At 44.5% G+C, this 19,371-nt stretch overlaps 1 protein-coding gene across 2 annotated transcripts in view; it reads right to left on the bottom strand.

The window, feature by feature from the left end:
* Positions 1-11,943, bottom strand: part of PSMB7 (proteasome 20S subunit beta 7) — a 58,890-nt gene extending 46,947 nt beyond the window's left edge. For both annotated transcript variants that reach the window (XM_058694171.1, XM_058694170.1), the window contains exons 1-5: positions 11,826-11,943; positions 11,291-11,384; positions 10,469-10,566; positions 8,907-9,047; positions 2,609-2,724 (exon numbers count right to left, since the gene is read on the bottom strand). In XM_058694171.1, the coding sequence (XP_058550154.1) occupies positions 2,609-2,724; positions 8,907-9,047; positions 10,469-10,566; positions 11,291-11,384; positions 11,826-11,887 (511 nt within the window). In that variant the 5' untranslated portion in view covers positions 11,888-11,943. The remainder of the gene's footprint in view (positions 1-2,608; positions 2,725-8,906; positions 9,048-10,468; positions 10,567-11,290; positions 11,385-11,825) is intronic.
* Positions 11,944-19,371: the final 7,428 nt, after the last annotated feature.

Genomic DNA, 19,371 nt, shown 5'->3' with positions numbered 1-19,371 from the left:
GTCTCCCACATGAGGCTCTAAGCTCTGAGGGCAGGTGCTGTGCTGACCACTGTATTCCCGCACCTAGCACAGTGCCCAGCACACCGTGAGGGCTAAGTTGATTCATCTGATAGATGAATGAAGGTAACTTATGCTTCTTTTAAGATTCTGTTCACGTGAAGCAAAGCTCTTCCTGAGATCCTCCCATTTCCATGTGATCCCTTCTCCCTTGGGCCTCCACTGGCCTTTCTACCTACTGCCCTTGTCAGTTCATACATCTGGTTCCCTCACTACACTGCGACTATATCGAGGGCAAAGATCCACACGTTCATCTCTATCTGTGGAGCCAGCCACAGTGCCTAGACAGAGAAGGCAAGAAATGGTTGGCACATAAATGAACAGAGGAACAAACTGCAGCTCAAAGTAGTCATTTACTCGTGTATTAATCAGATGTTACAAATGTCTGCTCCTTAATCTGGTCTTTCACGGTAGCAAAAGCAGACTCTGTAGAGCAAAGATCTCTCAACAGACGTAGGCCATGTTGAGTTCAGGCTGAGGAGCATCACCCTGGAGACACGCTAGACTTGGAAGAGCAAGTTCACTGTCGACCGGGAGGGAGAGTACATGTGGCCCAACTGCCTGACTGCTCACTTTCAACAACTTTTCCTGAATTCGGGATTGGGTTCAGAAGACAAATTACTACAGTTCAAAAGCAAAAGAAACCAATTTGCCCAGCTTAAAACTGAACCTGCTTTGTAACGTTAAATTTCCCGAATGTGATGATTTTATCAAGGTAATGTAAGAGAACAAGGTAAAGGATTCAGAGATGGATAATGGTGTCCGCTACTTACTCTCAAATGATTCCACACAAAAAGTTAACAGTAATAAGGTCCGAGAAAGCAAGAGCAAGTGTCCTAAAATGTTAACTGACACATATGAGTAAAGAGTACATAGGAGTAAAAAGTACATTACTGTTACTTTTCTGCAAGTGTGAAATTCTTTTACAGTTAAAAAAAAAAGAAGAAAAGCAACTACTTAAGAGAAAGAGCTAATTCATCTTTACCACCATTTAAGGGCATCAATCAAACAGGGAGAAATAAAAACAGTACTTTGATGGAGATAACAAATATATTTGAATAAAGCAATTCCGAACAATTCTAAAATTACTGTAAGTATCTTCATTTTAAAATAATTACAAAGACTCTCCCATATGGTATCTGGGGGTAAATCATTCTCCCCAGCAAACAGGGAACATCTGTTGTCTAAAAACCTTCTAAGAGGCTAGAGAGCACAATGGAATAGCAAGGTCTCAAACTGGCAATTTCCAAACTATTCAAGGCAGTTCTCCTAGCTCTTCAGAGCCAAGATACCAAGACAAAAAACGTAAGAGGTAAACAACAGCTGGAAAAATACCAGCTACACATGACCTGTTCAAATTTCTGCACCTACACAATTTGACTCAGAAATTTAACATAAAAGTCGTAATTTGAAAATCCCAATTTTATCACTCCTTTGTGTGTAAGTGTTTGCACGCATGTGTGTGTGATCATTAAAAACAAAAATTACTCTTGGGGTGCCTGGGTGGCTCAGTCGGTTAAGCGTCTGACTTCAGCTCAGGTCATGATCTCACAGTTTGTAGGTTCAAGCCCCGTGTCAGGCTCTGTGCTGACAGCTCAGAGCCTGGAGCCTGCTTCGGATTCTTGTCTCCCTCTCTCTCTGCTCCTCCCCCACTAGTGCTCTGTGTCTCTCAAAAATGAATAAACGTTAAAAAAAAAAAAAAATACTCTTGACTAGCCTTTAGAGCTAAATACAAATGTAGAAAGCTAGTCTGAAAAGAGTAACCACTATTATAGACCAGGCATTTGACCAGATGCTTTATATACATTACTTCTAATCCTTACAACCTGGTGTATATGGTAGCTATTATTGATACCATTTCACAGGTGAGGAAATCAAGGTTCGGAGAGGAATTAAATGCCTCTGATCTCTCAGAAATTAAGAGGGGCCCCAGTCACCCTCGGTTAAAAAAAAAAGTCAATGCATGTACTAGACGTGTTCCCACCACGAGGCTTCCACTCTAACTTCTCTCCGCTGAAACCTGACCCCGAGGCCTACTTTGTTCTATTTAATACTATATTCTGACTTCCACTCCCACACTCCAAAGCCCCCTTACCCTGCATTAATTTTTTTAACCTTTTGTTTTGAGATGATGGTAAATTCACATGTGGATATAAGAAATAATACACTGGGTTTCTATACAGCCTCGACCCAGTTTCCCCCAAAGGTAGTATCTTGTGTAACTGTAGTACAGAATCACCTGCATAACTTTTTCTCCTAGTATTTATCACTTTCTAAAATATTAATATATTTGTAACAGTTGTTGTTACTGTCTGTCTACCCCCACTAAAATACAAACTCCTTGCAAGCAAGAATCTTTAACTTGTGTTCACTGCTATATCCCAAGCACCTAGAACAGGGCCTAACCCATAGGAGGAACTCAATAAATGTTGCAGAATGAATCAAAGCACTATATTGCCCTGGCTCCTCTAATAGGAAATAGCCCAGCTCTTTAAGAGACCACTTTGGCAAATAAGAGGATTCTGAAACATCAGGGAAATGTTACACTCACCCATCGTGACATAAGGCAACTTATCAGTTGATCCATGAGGATAGATGCTGTAGAGGTGAGGTCCAGTAACATCTACTCCCCCCAAAACTAGGGCTGCACCAATGTAACCTTGATACCTGGTGATCAGAGTATGTATAAGAAAAAAAAAAAATGAGTCTACAATGCATCACTGTAACTTACCCAAAAGCTGTATGAGAAGTCAGACAACAAAAGGCTTTCTTACACTGCTACTGTTTCAGTAAGTGGTTACTGTTTGATGGGAACAAAATGTGGACTGAAGGAACATGAGTTGGAACACCACTATCAGCCCATACAGACTCAATTGTGTGAGGCCCTCCAACGTGCCTATTTCCTTAGTCACAGAACTCCCTTTAAAAGAGGATCATTCTCACTTTAGAGAAGAGAAAATGAACCCAAAGACCTTAAGTGCCAGCCCAATCTCTCAGAGCCAAGCTTGGCTTACTCCAAAATTTATCGGCCCCCTTCCCATCACACCTCTCAGTGATTAGCAGATAAGCTGCTTTCAAAGTAAACTCTGAGGAGCGGCTAAACTCAAGCTGTTCAAATTCTCAACCTCACCTCACCGCAGCCTCACAGGAAGATGGCTCATGTCAAAACACCTTCTCTTTTGAATAAACCCACAAAATTATAATCATAGATATAAGCTCATATTGGGTAAGAGAAAAATATTCCATCATACATGGAAGTGAACGGCAGAGTAAGTCCACAATACCCTATAAAACCCACTGCTGCTGCCCACAGGACGAAGCTACGCCTCTTCAGGAACATGGCGGGGGGGATACCTTTCCCACCCCACCCTACCTCCGTGTGACTGTGCACTTATCTCCTCCTCTGTGTCCTTTATCTGGTTGGTTTTCTACCTCTACAGATTGCTTTCCCTGTATTTGTTCCATTTTTTACCATGAGAATTGCTATGCTAGATACACGTGCTAGATTTAAAGCCCTCCACTATGTGCCTTTAGCTCTTTGGGAAGAAAAATGAAATGAGCACATGCTGAATTTGCCTAATGATATAATTGTTAAAACTGATACAAATAAACACAAGAACCAATCAAAGCCCTAACTATAGACTGTCTGAGACATAACTACTCATCACGAAGCGCTCTAGGTAACCAGAATAGTCAACTCCAGTATTTCCCCCATGCCTGACTACCAAACTGTTCTTTCAGAAAGAATCTTCCAGGAGCGCCTGGTACAGCGTGTGACTCCTCATCTTGATCTTGATCACTAGGTATAGAAATTAAAGAAATAAAATCTTAAAAAAAAAAAAAAAGAATCTTCCAGTTAGAAGTGAAAAATTAAAGAGCAGGAAAGGATTTTAAAACAGTCTTAAAACAGAGGCCCAGGCAGAGGAAAAGAAACAAGTCCTAAGCCACATGAGGTAATAGCAGGGTCAAGACTAGCTCTCTGGGCTCTGGGATAAGGAGGGGGAATTACCAGACCCACCACCCCCAGCAAGGTCCAGTGCCTGACCCACTACCCCAACTGCCTACCAGACACAGTGTTCACATAAAGTCAACAATAATCAGTTAGTTCCCCTCCAAGCTAAATATAACCTGTCTGATGTCTTTAAAAGAATCTAAAATACTTTGGCAAGTTATTGTAATCCTCAAAAACTGACCCAGAAACACTACTTCCAGGAATCAAATTCTAAGGATATACTAAGATACACAGAAATAAATGCACAAGGATGTTTACTGCAACAGTTTATGATGCCAAAAAAGCGGAAACAGAACTAAACAAATTGATACATATATAGCTATGCAACAGAACACTACACGATCCAGATCTGTGTGACGTTTTCTCATAACACTATTTTTGTTAATTTCAAGTTTTTATTTAAATTCTAGTTAACATATACAGTAAAACTGGTTTCAGGGTGTGCAATTTAGTGATTCATCGCTTACATATAACACCGAGTGCCCATCACAAGTGCCCTCCTTAATACCCATCACCCATCTAGCCCATCCCCCACCTATCTCCTTTCACCAACCTTCAGTTTGTTCTCTATAGTTAAAAGTCTCTTGGGGCGCCTGGGTGGCTCAGTTGGTTAAGCGACCGACTTCGGCTCAGGTTATGATCTCACAGTCTGTGAGTTCGAGCCCCGCATCGGGCTCTGTGCTGACAGATCAGAGCCTGTAACCTGATTTGGATTCTGTGTCTCCATCTCTCTGTCCCTCCCCACTCCCCAAAACAAACAAACAAACCAAAAAAAAAAAAAAAAAAGTCTCCTAAGGTTTGCTTCCAACTCTCTTCTTTTATCTCCCTTCCCTTATGTTCACCTGTTTTGTTTCTTAAATTCCACGAGTGAAATTATATGGTATCCGCCTTTCTCTAACCGACTTATTTCACTTAGCATAATACATTCTAGCTCCATCCACGTGGTTGCAAGATTTCAATGGCAAGGTTTCATTCTTTTTGATGGCTGAGTAATATTCCATTGAACACATATACCACATCTTCTTTATCCATTCATCAGTCAATGGACATTTGGGCTCTTTCCATAGTTTGGCTATTTCTCCTACACTACTGATGGTAGTGCAACTTAGTACAACCTTTCCAAAGGGTGGTTTTGGCAGTATGTATCAAAATGTTCAACATGCATACACCTTTGACTCAATAATCCACTTCTAGGAATTTACTTTAGAATACAGCCTGAGAAATCAATCACACAACTAAGTACCTAAAGGTTCTATGTTTCAAAGGTTCATGGACTATCTTAAAACGAGCAATATTGTTAAAATTCAAAAACTGGTTAAATTATGGCACATCTAGAGAATGGAATACTGCGATACCACCAAAAGTTAATACTGATGGGTCATAGACCCCTTTAAAAATGGATTCATATTGTGGAACCCTGACACCATAACAATGTACACACAGGTTCTACTGTTTTGGGAGGGTTACAGGTCTCCAGAACACCTCTGTGGGCTCAAGGTAAAAACCCTTCTACCACTGGGAACAGCAATCATGATATACTATTATGAGAACAGGTCAGTTACAAAACCACACACAGGATTCCATTTTGGTAATAAATGAGCACATAAGCAACAGTATAAAACGTCTGGAAGAGATAGTTCTCAAAGGTTTACAATATCTGTGTCTAAGTAACGAAACATCACGTAACATTTACTTCCTTCTTTTCACATTTCCACTGTAGGAATTTTTTATAATCATCGCATGTTACTTTTACAAAAATTGTTTCAAAGGTGATATTCATTTTGAAATGCTCCAAATGGAAACTATGCAACACGAACTGGCACATGGGAAGATTAGGTTGTATTCTAGGATAGAATATACAACTATGATCCCATTTTTATGGAACAAAATATGTTCCATATTTTGTTTGTAAGTGGAAAAAAAGTGGAAAAAAAAGTGGAAAAAAAGCTTGAAAGGCATACAGCAACCTGCTAGCACCAATTGCTTATGGGTAGTAGGAACTCAGATAATTTTTGTATTTTTAGTTTATCTCTTATCTTCGGTCTTAAGTTTTACTGTGAACACACACTAGTAATAAGGAAGGAAGCAAAGAAGGAACAAATGAATGGGTGAACAAACAACTTAAAAGAGTGGGAGTACACATACCCAACCAAAACGTGATTCTCCCTGAATTGTAAAATCTTTACCTTTTCCTTTGGGCTTTTCAGTATTTTCCAACTTTTTTACAATGTATATTTATTCTTTCCTAAGAAAAAAAAGCACCACTAATATAATAAATAAAAGAGTCTCTATATATTCAAAGAGTTTCTAGAATATAGAACCACAAAGACTTCTATTAGATTCAACTAGGAGGCTCATGCTCAGAAGGAACAGTAATACATCCAGCCATCATACAAGTAAAATTAAAAAAACTGCTTAAATGAGGGAAAAGATGTCCACTTCTATTTATCAAACCCCCTTTCTTCACCAACTCACCTACACAGAAATGGGTCACTCTGGGAAAAATAGAACAGTAATAGCACCTTGACTACATCTTGTTCTCTTTCTCAGCCTCTGAATTTTATGGGGATCTAACTGTGCATCAGGTCCTGTACTAGGCATTATTGTAAGCCTTGCTTCTTTATTCATTTCCTCCTCAAGTCAGAGTCAGAAACTATTATCCTCATTTTATTGAGGAAGAAAATGAGGTTAAGAAAGGTCAGATGAACAGCCCAAGGTCACACAACTCTAAGTGCTTTAGATGAGACCTGAACCAAAACCTCTAAAGTCAAATCCTCTGTTTTTCCCCCTTATACCACTTTATTTTTTGTAACTCATTTTATGTAACTCAACAAAAATGTAAGAAGATATAATGAACCACAAGCATCCTGGTTAAATTTTTAAATGATCCTCTCAAAACTTCGGTAAAATTTAATTTGTGCAAAGTAACTAAAATTTTGCAAATTTTGCAAAGTAACTAAAAACATTAAAACGTTGAAAAAAGTGAATTTAGAATTCCTAAAACACTCTAAAGAGATTAACAGAAACATCTGCTAGGTTTAGCGAGATGACTGGAAAGAATCTTGAACATTTGCTATTAACTGCAATTTTACAAGTTTAAAAATTGTTTTAAATGTAATGCACCACACAAACCACCAGAGGGAGCTTTAAATTTAAAATCAAAATCACAAAGGTCTTCAGAACTCTTGATAACAGATGTGCTTTAACAAGTTCTCACCACTGTACTGGGAAAATTTATTTGATAAGCGGTAATTCTCCAGGATTACAACGATGACCATGGACATAAACAAAAGGAAATCACTGACATAAGGGCTCAGTACAGCCAGAGCACGGATTAGGTAGATACGGCTAGACTTCCTACCCATAAACTTCTAAGTCCTGGTCTTCCCACCTGTAAAATGGGAACTATGCCACAGCCCTTGCTACACAGCTATGCTGTGCCTCACAGCCATGTGCTGAGAGCCCAGGGCCATGCTAGACTCACAAAGACCCACAAGTTCACAGGAAGGCAAGGGCCAGGCAAGCAGGAAGTGAAACCAGGCAAGGACCGACAGACCACAGCACTTCTCCCACTTCTAAAGGCAACATCTGCCACTCAGTTCCAGAAGATTACTGCCGCCTATCATCCCACCCTCTTTCTGAATTTTTTCAAAAGAAGCCAGAAAAAATAAATAAAAACATTTTTTAAAAAAGCCAGAAATCCAGATTTTTAATTCCAATCTCCCCAATTTAGATTTATTGACCACTATAATTTTAAAGACACTGTGACCCAAATATAATTTCTCTACAAGCAGAACATGGCCTGTGTGCTGGCAGCTTACAATCTTTGCTTTCTATTCCTGCTTCCCTTTAATCTTGCAGGCCTCGATACAGCTGCTGCTGCTCGGAGCAGAGATAAAGAAAATGTTTTTTGTAAGCTGCTTAATGAATGAGGAGGACCAGAATAATAAAGGCCTCTGATCAACTTCAAAAAGAAAAAAAGAGAGAGAGAGAGAAAGAGGAATCTATTAAAGGTAATGCAGATCTCCAAAAGAGAAGCTGGTATTCTAACCCATGACTAAATGCTCAGGCTGTTTCCAAGCTCTGCTCTAATACACGGCCTCTCTTCTCTTTACGAGGAGCAAATGAGAAGCAAATGAGAAAAGAGACTTAGGATTTGAAAACCAGGAGACCTACACAAACGTAAAGTGATGATGCGATTAAGGAAAAAAAGGAGACAAAACTGAGAGGAGCTGTGGGTGGGAGTCAGCATGGCATGAAGGTCAGATCAGGCAAGTGACTATACTTCTGTAAGCCTCAGTTTCACTTAAATATTGATGTTAACAGTCCCTATCTCAGAGTTCCAAGGATAAAAGGAGATCGTGCATAAAGCACGAAGCACAGGACCCAGCACAAAGAGACAGGTAAATGTGGGTTAATATTAATGTTATTATACCCACTCACAGCCAACTACAAATACAATTTTTTATTTCACTGCTACTTTGTCCCTACAAGAGAGAGAAAAAAACCAACTGTCTGTGTCTGTGTTCACAAGATGAACTCAAAGGTAACTTTCTTTCTATAAACAAAAGAGGACTGTTTGTAATCCAGTAATACCCTATGCCTCAGGAAATGACTTGGTTGGTCACATGTGTTACCTTCATGGGGGAAAAAAACAGACCCCATAAATTCAAATACATAATCAAAAAGCCTTCTGAAATTAAAATGGTTAACAACTGATTTCTAGAATAAAATGCGTATACCTGAATGCTTTTTCTGTAGTTTCTAGGTTCCCAGATGCCAAAAACCTAAGACATAAGAAAAAGATGCTATAGAAATCCCTATCCTGGAATCTTACCTGAAAAGCATCTGCTTCAGCATCCGATTGGCCGTCACAACCCTGGGAAGGCGGCCAGTGGAGAGAGAGTGGAGCTCCAAATTGGAAGAAATGAGCTGGGTTGTCATGTCTGTGTCTGCAGCTGTCCCAGCACCACAACAACTAAAAAATACAATTAGAAACTTAGATGAAATTCAATTGCCAAAGGGCTCAATTAGGAGTGGAGCTTCTTGGATAACTTCCATCAAGTTTAGGTACACAGAGAGATGTTTTTGCGCATATTCTGCACTGTTAACTACTCTAATCTTACATAACTGAGAACACTCATCTTGTTATATGCAAATATATTTTCTGTGCCTCAACAGAACATTTCAAATCATCAGCTTCTGTGCTCTTACCAAACTGAGCATTTTACTACTCCTAAAAACATATCTGAGTTGTACCAAAGAGCAAGACATATTAAAAACCTTAAAATTTAACATTCACCAAGCATTTACTACCAGGTACCAGCCATTACAAAGTGCTGAGAATAAAGAAAATATGAAACAGTCCTGGTACTTGATTGCAAAGTTGAGTGCAGGAAACAAAAGTAGGCAAAATTTCTAATACCTTATATAATACGATATAGTAGCATTAGTACAAAATGCTATGGGAAACTGGAGGAGAGTGCGATTAATTCTGATCTTTGAGAAGAGGTTTCATATGAGCTGGATTTGAAAGGATCAAATAAGAAACACTGTAAAAACAAGAGGAAAGGGCAATTCTAAGCAGAGGGACTGGCAAAAGCAAAGGTGAAAGAGCTTAGAGATGAAGCGAACAGGGGCGGTCTGGCTGTAACTGGAACACAAGATGATGGCAGCTAAATACCCTGAAAAGGTAAATTTTTGTGACATTGTGCAAGATCTTAAATATCATGCTACAGAGTTTCAATTTTATTCTGAAAGCAGTGTGGAAATGTGAAAAGTCTCTTGAAATGTTTTTAAAGAAGAAAAAGACATAATCAGATCTGTGTTTTACAAAATTCAATATGGCAAAAGAACAGATAATAAAGAGACCAAAGGCAAAGAGGCCATTTAAATGACAAATGCAGGGGCCCCTGGGTGGCTCAGCCAGCTAAGCAGCTGACTTCGGCTCAGGTCATGATTTCATGATTTGTGAGTTCAAGTCCTACAACAAGCTCTGCACTGATCCTGTACAGCCTGCTTGGGATTCTCTCTCTCTGCCCCTCCCCTGAGCTCTCTCTCAAGGTAAAAAATGACTTGGGGGTTTTAATCTGCTACAAACAAACAAACAAACAAACAAATAACAAATGCAATAGTCCAGCTGAGAAACAAGCATATGAACTAAGGCTTTAGCAGACGGAACAGCTGAAACAGAACTGGGACCAAGCGAATTAAAGACTAAAGCAAAGAGAGAACGTGAGGATAACCAGCTCAGGTGACAGGCAGATGAAAATACCATTCAAGGGAGATACAAAGAAAATACAAGTTAAGCAACAGGTTTTAGTAAGGAACACAGTAAATTCAATGTTGGCTCTGGCAAGTTTGAAAATATAAGAGCTATTCAAACTAACTGATACTTACTAAATGTTAGGAGATATGAAGTGTATTTTTGAACAGTTCTTGTCAGCAACAACCATCCCTTCAGTTGCCCTTGTATCTGCTCCAAGAACTATGCCATCCTATTTTTAAAAACATATATTTTAAAACAAGTTCACATATACAAACCCGCAGCTCTCTACTCTAGGGAAAACAATGTTAGCCGTCCCCTGCTCCCCCCAAACCCTTGAGGGGCTGGTGAGATGGAGCCCCAAGTCTGGCTCTGCGCTGACAGCATGGAGCCTGCTTGGGATTCTCTCCTTCTCTCTCTGCCCCTCCCTTGCTCACACATGTGTGCAAACTCGCTCTCTCTCTCTCAAAATAAATAATGTTCAAAAAATAAAATAAAATAAAATATGCCACCCTTTATCTTTAACCACGATAACCATTCTCTCTTTCGACCCTTTCAACAATTTAAGGCAGGAGTTACTCTGTTCGTTTGATGGGCAGGAAAGCGTGGCTGTGAGAAGTGACTTGCCCAAAGCTGGAAGCAGCATAAAAGTTAAATGGCTACATACACCTGTCTGACCAGAAATCTTGTATTCTCCCATTATATCACCCTGCTTCCCAAAACAGTACGTTAAGACAGAAAAGTATTGGTCTCCTGTCAAAAATTCTGCAAAGTGAGGAAAGAATATAAACTGTTACTAAACGCACAAAACCTCCCGACAAATCCCAAAGGCCCTTTTCCTGACGTTCTCTGAAATATGCACCCTTTTTGACAGAGCCCAGAGAAGCGAATGGAGGCCAAGTGGCCTGCATCTCGTAATCAGCTGTCACTGCTGCTGCTGGCCTATCCCTGCTCACCTTATAGACCACCCCCGCGATGGTCGTGCCAGTCTTCCGGGCCGTTGGAAGCTTGTACCCTTTCTTCGCAAAATCAGCTTCCAAGACGGCATTTCTGAAAGCAAAGCAGAGAATAAAGCGTCGAAGGGCAGGACCACCTTGCGCCGCACTGGCACGAAGAATGTCTAATAGGGAACTCAGGAAGAGAAAAGCAACTATTCGCTTTCCATCCCTCTGTTCACCGAATCCCCTCAAGATCAGGACTAGTGTCGCGTTATTCGGCATGCAAAGCGTCAGAGAGGGGCCGCATCTCGCCCAAGGAGGCAGAGATGGGGACTGGCCGGGTGCGCTGGGCAAGCGGAAAGGCAGACTCGGCTTTGAGAGAAACCCACTCTCAGGCCCTCATTCCCCTGAGTCACACGGGCCGCGGGGCGCAGGCCGCAGGCCCCGCCGTTCACCCTTCATTTGGACTTCCCAGATCAGACCGCGGCCCAGCTCCGACCCCGGCACCGCACTCCCACTCCCGCCCTGAACCTGGCCCGGAGCACGGCCACACCTGCGACAGTTATCAAAAGAGAAACCTCCGACCGGAGACTCATAGACCGACACAGCCGCCATCTTCCCGAGAAAGTATTTCCGGAACACGGGCGGGAACTAGCAAAAAAAGAGCAGGGCACTTCCGGCGCCTGCGGCGACCTGGCCTGAAGGGGCGGGGCAAACTCCGCGCCAGGGCGATTGATCTTAGAGTTCTGGACTCCTAGAGGAGCCCGGACGTGTTTGGAGTATTTCGCCCCAAGTGGCGCGGAGGAGTAACTAAACGCTGGGGGCCGGGAAAGGACTTGTCCAAGTTGGTGGCACGGGAGACCAGACTCCTGCTGACCACACCAGAGCCGTGTCTACTGTTGATCAGACTCCATGGGGGCTTAGGACACAGACACACGCGAGTTCCAGGCACAGTGCCACGTCCTCCTTACACTGAGCGAGTCCTCTCAGTTCTGAATCTCTTTCCTCTGCTGCCAAATGGAAATAACTGCTATCTCAAGAGACTGCTGTGAAAATGAACAAGAAGCACATGAGAAGATGCTCAACATCATCAGTCATTAGGGAAATGCAAGCCAAAACCACAATGGACACCCGCTAGAATGGCTATAATTAGAAAGACAGAAAATAACAAAAGTTGGCGAGGATTATGGGGAACCCCGAACCCTCATACACATCTGCTGGGAAGCAGTTCAGCAGTTGCCCAAAATGTTAAACATAGACTGAGCAATTTGTCTCTGAAGTATATACCCAAGAGAATCAAAAGCATATGTTCACAAAAACGTGTACACAAACATTCATAGCAGCATTATTCATAATAGCCAAATAATAGAAATCACCCAAATGTCCATCATTTGGAAACAAAATGTGGTACATCCATACAACAGAATATTACTCGGCCATAAAAAGGAATGAAGCATTGATAAATACCACAACAGGAATGAACTTTGAAAATACTACACTAAGTGACAGAAGCTAAGCACAAAAACAAAAACAAAAACAAAATCACATGTAGTATGGTTCCATTTCTGTGAAATCCATATTAGACAAATCACTAGTTTCCAGTGAGAACCTAGATTAGTGGTTGCTAGGAAATGGGGGGAGAAAATGGGGAGTGACTGTTTGAGAGGCACAAAGTCTCTTTTTGGAGTGATGACAATGTTCTGGAATTAGGCTGTGGTAATGATTACATGACATTGTGAATATACTAAAAACCACCGAACTGCACGGTGCATTTTATGTTAGATTAATTTTATTTTGATTTGTAAAAGGCTGCTGTAAGAATTGAAAATTGTACATGGAAAGCTTGTATCCCTGGCATATAGCAGCTTTTCAATAAATAGTACTTAATATTAATACATTCATTTCATAGCAAGTAAGCGACAGCCTCAGTAACTGTGGAATGAAGTGACATAGTCTGTCACAACTGTGTGTTCAATAAATATTTGTCAAAGATTGAATTCTCTTTCATTACTTTTCTGGGCCTTTTGTGTGGAATTAGGAAAATGAAGGCTCACCTACCTACCTCCACAGGAATCTACTGATGAAAAAGTCTGAGTATATCCTCTGGTGATTGTCAAAAATGAGAAGATCTGAGCTCCGCTCTAGAGAAGTCCATTTCCTGATGACAGAGACTCGTCACCATAAGACCAAGACAGGACAGTTTGACATGCCCTGGACGCCGTGGGAGTCAGGAAATAATCCTAGAACCGCCTCTACAATATTTATCAAACTCTCTCACTCCTGCCCTGGGCCCAGCCTCAAGGGAATGAACACAAGATGAACCAGATGTACCTCCTCTCCGCATGTTAGGGGCTGGATTTTGTCACCCCAGGATTCTTTTTTTATATGTTTTTTTATTTTTTTAATGTTTCTTTATTTTTGAGGGAGAGACAGAGCATGAGCAGGGGCAGAGAGGGAGACACAGAATCCGAAGCAGGTTCCAGGCTCTGAGCTGTCAGCACAGAGCCCAATGTGGGGCTCGAACCCACGAACTGTGAGATCATGACCTGAGCCAAAGTCAGACACCCAACTGACTGAGCCACCCAGGCGCCCCTGTCACCCCTAGATTCTTATGTTGAAGTCCCAACCCCCAATACCTCAGAATGTGACCTAATTTGGATGCAGGGCCTTTACAGAAGCAATTAAGTTACAGAGGTCATTAGGGGGGCACCTGGGTGGCTCAGTCAGTCAAGCATCCAACTTCAGCTCAGGTCATGATCTTATGAACCCCGCATTGGTTTCTTTTCTTTTTTTTTATTTAATTTTTTTAATGTTTATTTATTTTTGAGAGAGAGCCAGATGGAACATGAGCAGCAGAGGAGCAGAGAGAGAGAGAGAGAGAGAGAGAGAGGGAAGATCCGAAGCCTGGTCTGAGCTGTCAGCACAGAGGCCGGCATGGGGCTCGAACTCACGAACTGTGAGATCATGTCCGAGCCGGAGTTGGACGCTCAACCAACTGAGCCACCCAGGCCCCCCCCCCCACACACACAGGGTTTTGAGCCCCACATTGGTTCTCTGCTATCAGCGCAGACCCTGCTTCCGAACTTCTGTCTTCTTCTCTCTCTGCCCCTCCCCCTCTCGCACTCTCTCTCTCAAAAATAACCATTAAAAAAACAACAAAAAAGGGAATTAGGGTAGCTCCTAACCCAGTATGACTGATGTCCTATTAAAAAGGGGAAATTTATGGGTGCCTGGGTGGCTTAGTTGGTTAATCGACCACTCTTGATTTTGACTCAGGTCATGACCTCATGGTTCTTGGGCTCAAGCCCCACATCGGACTCTGTGCTGATGGCACAGAGCCTGCTTGGGATTCTCTCTCTCTCTCTCTCTCTCTCTCTCCTTCTCTCTCTGCCCCTCCCCCACTTGCATTGTCTCTAAATAAATAAATAAATAAAATAAATAAATAAATAAATAAATAAAGGTGGGGCGAGTTTACAGACAGACATTCACACAGGGAGAGCTTTGTGGACTTGAAGGCAGAAGTGTGTGATGCTTCTACATGCCAAGGAACATCAACGATGGGCAGCCAATCACCAGATACAGTGATGACTTGAATGCGATTGCGGCAAAGGAAGCACAGCAGCCCACAGCCCCCAGAGGGCGGTGGCAGGGCGCCTGTGTTGCCATAGAGTCTGGGTGAGACCCAGGATATGGAAGGATTTGGAAATGATTTGTGATCTCGGTTTGTCCCGGGGCATTCCTCTTACGTGGATCTCTTAGGTACCCTTATCGCTCTCAGACAGCTGGAGGGGAGGCATTGCCGGTCTTGGGGCCTCTGGAGGTGGCCCAGCAAAGACAGTTGGAGCCAGCAGAGGGCGAGAGAGAGCCTCCAGGCAGCCTGGGCCTGGCCTTTGAGAGGCTCAGCCCAAGGCCAGGCAAGCTCCACTCAGCCTGTGACAGGGCCTCGGTCCCTTCAGTGGTTTGAAGGGCAGCTCCCGGTCCCCAGCACTCAGAGACCCCTGCGTCAGCCTCCCTGTCCAACATGACTGCTGTCCCCTGGGACTGCAACCCTGTCCAGAATGCCCTCCCCAGGATGTGGACACAGTCCCACTTAATCCCCAGCAAGGGCCCAAAAACTTGACAGACCAGTAAAGCTCTGGATTTGGCTGTGTGATCTCAGGGGAACCATCAAGCTCTCTGTGCCTCAGTTCCCTAGTAATATAGTTAACAACCCACCTTCCCTGAGAACACCCAATCTGCTTTGTACACAGGATCTCCTCATCATCCCAGGCGCTGAGACTGTGCCAACACTGGAAAAACAGACGATTAGGAGACAGATACTGTCCCTGCCCTCTCAGGGAGCTAGAGGTCCCCAAGGACCGGGCAACACTGCCCCACTTTACAGATGAAACAGCTGAGGCCCAGAGAGGTGAAGCCAATGATTCAAGGCTGCACAGCTGACAACTGGCAGTCAAGATATAAACCACATGGCTCTCAGCCCCAGACCACACACAGAACCACACCTCCCTTCGATTACGGCTCAGCTGGAACCCAAGTTCCCATGTTCCCTGGGGCTTTGCCCGAGCAAAAGTAAGGTTTCCTCCCTAAGGATTCTCATCCAGCCCAGCTATTTCCCAGCTGTATGATCTCAGGCTGGTCTCTTCATGTCTCTGAATCTCAGTTTCCCCATGTGTAAAATGAGAGAACATTACAATGTTTCCCTTACCTCATGCGTCCTGAGTAAGACCATGCACTTTGAATGAAAGCACTTCATTTATGCGTTCATTCAGTATTTATTAAAGCCCCTCCTTGGTGCCAGGCTCTTGGCCAGATCACAGCCTTAAGGAGTGCTGGTGTGGGAACTACACCTTCAGTTCACTGCACTAAGTGCCCTTTAGGGGCATCAGATCACAGCCAGAAGACGTTCCCAAGAGGGTCTGAGGCAGCAGGATGGGCACCCACAGGACAGGAGTCAGCACCGAGACCGAGAGACCAGAGCGTGCCTTTCCACAGAGAGTTCAGCTGTGCGTGGCCCCCTGCATCACCCCGGATTTTCCAAGGGCCTGGCAAGCACCCTCCCTGTCTTGGGGCCTCTGGAGGTGGCCTGTAGGCTGCTAGGAATCCAGAGTGGGACAGGTCCTAGAAGGTTCACCCCCATCCTCTGTCAGGATACACACACATCCGGGGGTGCCCCCCACCGGGAGTCTTGGCCAATTTCCCACTGCAGGGAAAGCAGCCCATGATGCTCCTGGTTGCTAAGGCAACTGGGCCCTTGTTTTTCCTTCTTCATAAATAAGCTATAAATAGACAGGGCAAACCTGGGCGCCTTCCTTTGCATGAATTAGAGCAGCTGCTCCAGGCTTCAGGGCACCTGGCACAGCGCCCAGGTGCCGAACCTCACTGCCCTGCCACAGATGCCCAGTGGGAAGGCACAGTGGGCCCACGGCCGTGTCCCAGCCATGTGGATTCCCGCCACCCACTCCGGACTCCCCTGGGACAGTTAGCGGATTTGGGGTGCCCTGAGGAGACCCACAAAATCCCAATCACTGTAAACGAGGCCTGGGATGGGTGTTTCACTACCTAACCCCAGAGAATGAAATGAGCCCCTATGGAGTGACCCCCCAGCTGACGGTGAGCAGGAGTGGGCACCACCACCCCCCCTTTTCCCATCTGGAGCTTGTACAAGTCTCTGGGAAATCAGCGAATACCTCCCGCTACCGTAGCACGTTAGAATTTATTATAAATCCTTTCTCTACCTGGTTTAATCATCATGGTCAACACCCATTGAGAGCTTTCCAGATGTAGAACAGGTGTTCTGTTAAGCACTTTACATGCCACAACCTCATTAATCCTCCCAGCTACCCAGGTGGTGCTGTTAGATTTCCAGCGCAAGGGTGGGGAACTGTAAGCTGAGAGAGAGGAGGTGCCTGGCCCAAGGTCACGTAGCTGGTTAGCAAAGGAACCAGAATTTGAACCCAGGCCTGTCCCGGCCTCTCCTTTCAACATATCTGATTCTCTTAATAAACCATGAGGGCGGGAATCACAGGGGGGATGCCCTGAGTGGGAAGGAACAGAAAGAGCAACTGAGACTCGGAGTGACAAGGGACAGGCCCATGGCCACAGGGAGGGAGAGTCAAGGCTGAGACGTGGGTCCCTGGAGTGTGGGCTGCAGAAAGTGGGATTGTTTGCATCACAGAGGAGATTCAGGTAGATGTGAGTACCTGGTCGTTGAGGGCAGGCCTCCTTGGGGAGGTGAAGCTGACACCAGGTCTTTGAGGAAGAGAGTAGAGAGAAGGGAAGAGCTTTCCAAAGAGAAGTACAGCCCATACAAAGGCGTGGGCGGGGGGTAGGTTATAGGGCTTGCCAGGTCTGCAGAAGAGCAGGTAGGTGGGTGTGGCCGCAGGGCAGGGGCGAGGTGGGGAGGTGAGGATAGTAAGCTGGGTGGGCTCCAACTATACGGGACAGGTAGGTTGGCTCTGAAGCCTGGGCGTGTCCTGAGGGCCCTGGGGAGCCATGGCAGGGTTGTGAGCAGAGAAGCAGCACATCCTCTCTTGGGAGAAGGGGCTGCTTACTTGACAAAGAGAGTTTGAGCAGAGCATGTCATCTAAACAAGGCATCCTGGGGCTGCTGGACCATAGCTGACGGATGCTTTCTCCAGCTAAGCCTACCTCTGAATGTGTCTCCGAGGCACATCCTCCTCTGTATCTTCTCTACGGTCCTAGACTTGCCGTGCCTTTCCACAGCGAGGCAAATGCTACCCCATTCATTCATTCATTCAGACGTTCCTTGAACAAACTTCACTTCTGTGTCTGGCACTGTGCCCAACACAGGAACACAAAGACTCTGCCCTCAAGAAAAATGAATACAGAAATGAATAAGAGAGTTAAAAGACCAGAAGTTTCTGATAGGGACTGCACAGGGTACAAAGAAGTACAAAGAAAGAGAGGGCAGCTCCCCCAGGGGAGGAAAGGCGTCAGCGAGTCCTTTAAACAAAACGTGGGAGTGTGAACAGAACTTTGAGGAGGAGCAGGAGCTGGCTAGCTGGGGTGGCAGGAGGAAGAGAATGTGCACTCCCGAAGGAAGGGACAGGCTGAGCAGACCTGTGCAGGCATTAAAGAGCCGGGCATGTGGGGAAGCATTAAATGAGAGGGGTTGGGGGCAGGGGAGCTGGACACTCGGCAGGAACCAAGGCAGGCGGGACCTGGGAGCCCCTCCTCTGGTATTAATCAGGGGGATGACGCGATCACACAGTGTGTTGTGAAAATCAACCTGGCAACTGGTCAGAAGATGGATGGACAGGGAGAGGCCAGAAGGAGAGCAGGGAGGAGATGAAGGTGGCCTGAACTTGAGTGATGGCAGTGACCTTGGCAAGAAGGGAACAGTTTCAAGACATACTACAGAAAGTCGGATAGACGGGATGTGGTCAGAGGTTGGAGATAGTGACATTCTCCAGGGCTCTGACTTGGGGGGCAGGAATTTCCATGTGGGTTCCCTTAGGACATCTTGCTTTGGAGGGCTGGGCTGGGGAGAGGTACAAGAGTTCTCGAGAAAGTGGTGCAAGTCCCGAGTGTGGATACGATGCCACAGGAGGGTGGGCAGAGGGAGAGAGGGGAGCCAAGGACAGAGGCCAGGGACAGTAATTTATCAGGCAAGTAAAGATGAGGCACAGGCGAAGTGGGGAGAGAAGTCACAGGCAGGGAGGCAGGCGGGGACCAGGGGAGAATGACATCACAGCCACCACGACGGGGGAGAAGGCTGGAGATGGAGGGAGGGTCCCGATGACAGTCAGGCAAGAGAAGGACCAAAATGTGTCCACCGGACCATTCTCACTGACTGTGCTGTTGTCACTATCAGACCTAGCAAAGACATTTTTTCTAATAATAACACTCAGTGTTAGCAATGATGTGCCTAACTTTTGTAGTTTGTTAGTGGGAGTGTAAAATGATACAAGCTTCCTGAAAAGCCATTTGCCAAATAGTTCGGAATCCTATATGACACAGCGCTTACGATTCACAACACGGTATTGTGCACCTCAAAATTTGTTGAGGGTAGCTCTCACAGTGAGTGTCCTTGGGACACACACACACCCCATAAGAAAAAAAGGAAACTATTGGAGGCAT

Source organism: Neofelis nebulosa, chromosome 12, assembly GCF_028018385.1.
Source record: "Neofelis nebulosa isolate mNeoNeb1 chromosome 12, mNeoNeb1.pri, whole genome shotgun sequence".
NCBI lineage: Eukaryota > Metazoa > Chordata > Mammalia > Carnivora > Felidae > Neofelis > Neofelis nebulosa.
This window is presented reverse-complemented; position numbering and strand designations above follow the sequence as displayed.